The following is a 3,209-nucleotide window of genomic DNA, read 5'->3' on the forward strand; positions in this document are numbered from 1 at the left end:
CAGATTTATGTGTTTGGGAAAAGTGGCCAATTACCTCCCAAGTGTAAAAGTCATCAAGGCCGGAGAACGGGCCAACCATCCTCACACCTGCAGGTGCCATTATTTTTTCGGACTTATGTGTTTGGGAGAAGTGCTCAATCTCTTTGAGTGTAAAAGTTTCCAGGGTCTAGGGATTGGGCCAACCATCTTGACACTCACAGGCACTGTTGCATGTCAGATAAATTTTTCAGAATAAAGAAACTCAACTAAATTAAATTATCAGAACTTAACTCAGATTTTGTGTTTCAGTTCAACTTTCAGACTTCAATATTAATTTATTTAATTGCTTAAGTTATGTTTATTGCATTTTTATTATAATTGTTTAGTCCATAAAAGTTTTGTCCTCCGCTTAGGGGATGGCAAACAATACTCACTGGGTACCTGTGGAGATACTTAGCCCATTTGAGCAGTATTGAGTGTGCAGGTGACAAAGCTTGTTGGTAGATTCAAGACTTCCCATGGATCCAGTAGATAGACTCTCTTAATTCTTCCCACCGGGACTCGACTATCTTCAGACTTTCAGTTATTTAGATACTTTATAGGAGAATACCCCGAAGATATTTCTTTAGTCTTAATTGTTAGAGGCTCGTGACTGTTGTTGATGAGTTAGATTTTCAGACAGTAGTATGCTAAACTTTCGTTATCTATTTTTCTTATGGTTTTAAAATAAGATCTTATTCGTACTTGGTTTGCTTAAATAACCTTATTAGCATGTATAGTTAGATAACATAGCTTACTTGACGGATAAGGTAAGTTGAACGTCATCACGTCCCACCCAATTTCGGGGTGTGATATTCTGGAACCAAACAACTTTTTATTTGATTACGACCACATTTATTCAACTTAGCAAGGCACATTTACATTGAGCATCTTTCGGTTCGGAGTCTTTTTACGCTTATTAGTGTATTTGTTTTTTAAGCTTTGTTCCTTGTTCTCTCTATTGCTTCCGCTATCTTTTGAAAATCATAGTCAAATCCCTACGAGGGCATAGGAAAAATTGAAGTTGACTAAGATATCAGAGTAAATTAAATAGAGAAAAAGGATTCAAAATTCATAACTAATTTCTTGCAATCCATAACTATAATCTTCTCTAGTAGGTGAAGGAATATCTTCTGGATCTCTTTTGGGCCTTACCCACCTACCATAAGAATTGCACTCTAACCCCTTGTTGGCCAATTGATACCAACAAGTAGGAATTCTTAATTCATCTACAAGCATATCACATTCTTTATTTACTAATGCCACATCCCTTTTAGCATTAGACCTAAAAGTTGAACTTGTACTAACAAAACCATCTACTAAATGAAGATAAGTCTCAAGCATATGAAACCCTATGAAATTAAATCCTCTTTTAAGGTAAGGTGAAGACCTAACATCAAGCTTCAATTCTGCTCCAACATGTGTGTAAATCCACTCCAATGTCCCTGTAAAATCATCAAATTTTTGTAAACTTTCATTAAAAACTATTCCGGGCATTCGAGGTACTAAATCTTGTTTTACTGTAACGCGTAAAATTTTGATTCCCATCTGGTAAATCTCATCTCGAAATGCAATATTTCCAACTCTTGGGGCTGCAAATGAAATAACACTAATTGGAAGTCTTGGAAATTTTGCTGCTGATTCATAAGCATTTAGGAGAGCTAGTGCACCCCCTAAGCTATGTCCTGTTATTGTAAGGCTCACTTCTTCACCTTTGCTTTTATAATAATCTACCAATATTTTCAATTCTTTCATGACTTGTTCTGATGCACTTGACTTGTTATACCTAGTTAAATCACTCTTAGATGTGTAAATACTAAGAAAACCATGTTCCACTTTTGAGTCCATATGCCCAATTGGCTCTAATTTCCTCTGCATATTTTCATACCATTCTGAAGGTGTCACTGTCCCTCTCCATGCCACAACAATGTCTCTCCTCCCAATTCTTCGCGATTCTTCGTCATCACTCACAGCAACAAAACCAATCCAATTTGAATCTTTGCTCCATGTGTATGTCAATCTTGATTTTTCAAGCCATTGTGGCATATCTATATGTGACATTGCATATATGTACTTGGTAACTTTATAGCCACTTTTGCTAAGGCCTAACTTGTCAAACAACTTATGACTATTGTACATGCAACTTCCACAATACTCTGAGAACGCGTCGAAATCTAATGCATCATAAGTTGCTTGAGCAAATTCGCCATATTTAACAATTTCTCGACGAAGCAATGGATGGAGTGGATCAAGAAGACCTTCCCACTCTTGAACACCATGAATGTCGCGCCATCGATCGGATATGTCCTCTTTAGGGGACATGGTAGGTGTGTTAGCCTTGTCTTCAATGTTCAAAGTGTTCCAATTTGAATAAGTACTAGGATTATTGATCTTTTGGTATGGTTTTTGAATGTTTAAAAGGTTTGATAATGTTTCACCTAGTCTATTTGATTTCTTTGAGGTTTTTATTTGAGTTTCAATTGAAACATCTTTGTAGGCATAGACCATGGGAAGTCTATTGTTGTGTAATTGGTGGCTAAGATGGTGGAGATGGGTGGCATGGAGGTGGTGGATTGCTTTCATGGTAGTTCAAAATATTGAGAAGATCTAAAACTAGAATTGTGATTTAATTGGGGTTGAAGTTTTTTGTGATATTTATTAAGTGGGGTGGTCGGAAATTTTCCAAGTTAAAAAAAAAAAGAAGATTTCAATATTCAAAAGGGAGCAGCTATTTGTTTGAGTGTTTGACTCATGACTTTATATCAATTGGTCAGCCGTAATATTAATATCACGCGTTAGGTAAGAAAGGATTGGGTTTGAGAAACATCCCGTGAAATATCTATAGCAGGACTTAGTTCAATGAATAATTTTACAACTGTTTCATTTATTTTATACTTGCACTTGTACACTTCTTTTTATTTATTTTTATAATATTACACTCAACCACAGTAGGTTGGACTATAAGAAGTCTTAGTAGTTGTGCATTTCTATTGGTTGTTTTATTATATAAGAAATTTTATTTTATGTCTCACTTAACCAACATAACTTACGTGAGACGCTCTTAGAGACTGTTTGGCCGAGCTTCTGGGAGGTCAAAAGTATTTTTTTGGGGTAAAAAAGGTACTTTTTGAAAAATTTAAAGTGTGGCCAAAATTAAAAAATACTTTTGAGTTCTGCTTTTGGGGAGAAGA

At 35.6% G+C, this 3,209-nt stretch overlaps 1 protein-coding gene across 1 annotated transcript; it reads right to left on the minus strand.

Moving 5' to 3' along the window:
- Nucleotides 1–1,069: 1,069 nt before the first annotated feature.
- On the minus strand, nt 1,070–2,685 carry LOC107822343 (phospholipase A1-Igamma1, chloroplastic-like). Its single transcript, XM_016648874.2, has one exon. It carries the CDS (start codon nt 2,599–2,601, stop codon nt 1,084–1,086), a length of 1,518 nt encoding a protein of 505 aa, XP_016504360.1. The 5' UTR covers nt 2,602–2,685; the 3' UTR covers nt 1,070–1,083.
- Between the last annotated feature and the right edge of the window lie 524 nt (nt 2,686–3,209).

Source organism: Nicotiana tabacum, chromosome 15, assembly GCF_000715075.1.
Source record: "Nicotiana tabacum cultivar K326 chromosome 15, ASM71507v2, whole genome shotgun sequence".
In the NCBI taxonomy this organism is placed as follows: domain Eukaryota; kingdom Viridiplantae; phylum Streptophyta; class Magnoliopsida; order Solanales; family Solanaceae; genus Nicotiana; species Nicotiana tabacum.

What these genes read in the sequence shown, in the direction of transcription:
- LOC107822343 (XM_016648874.2), bottom strand. Translation starts at nt 2,601, where the DNA reads ATGAAAGCAATCCACCACCTCCATGCCACCCATCTCCACCATCTTAGC.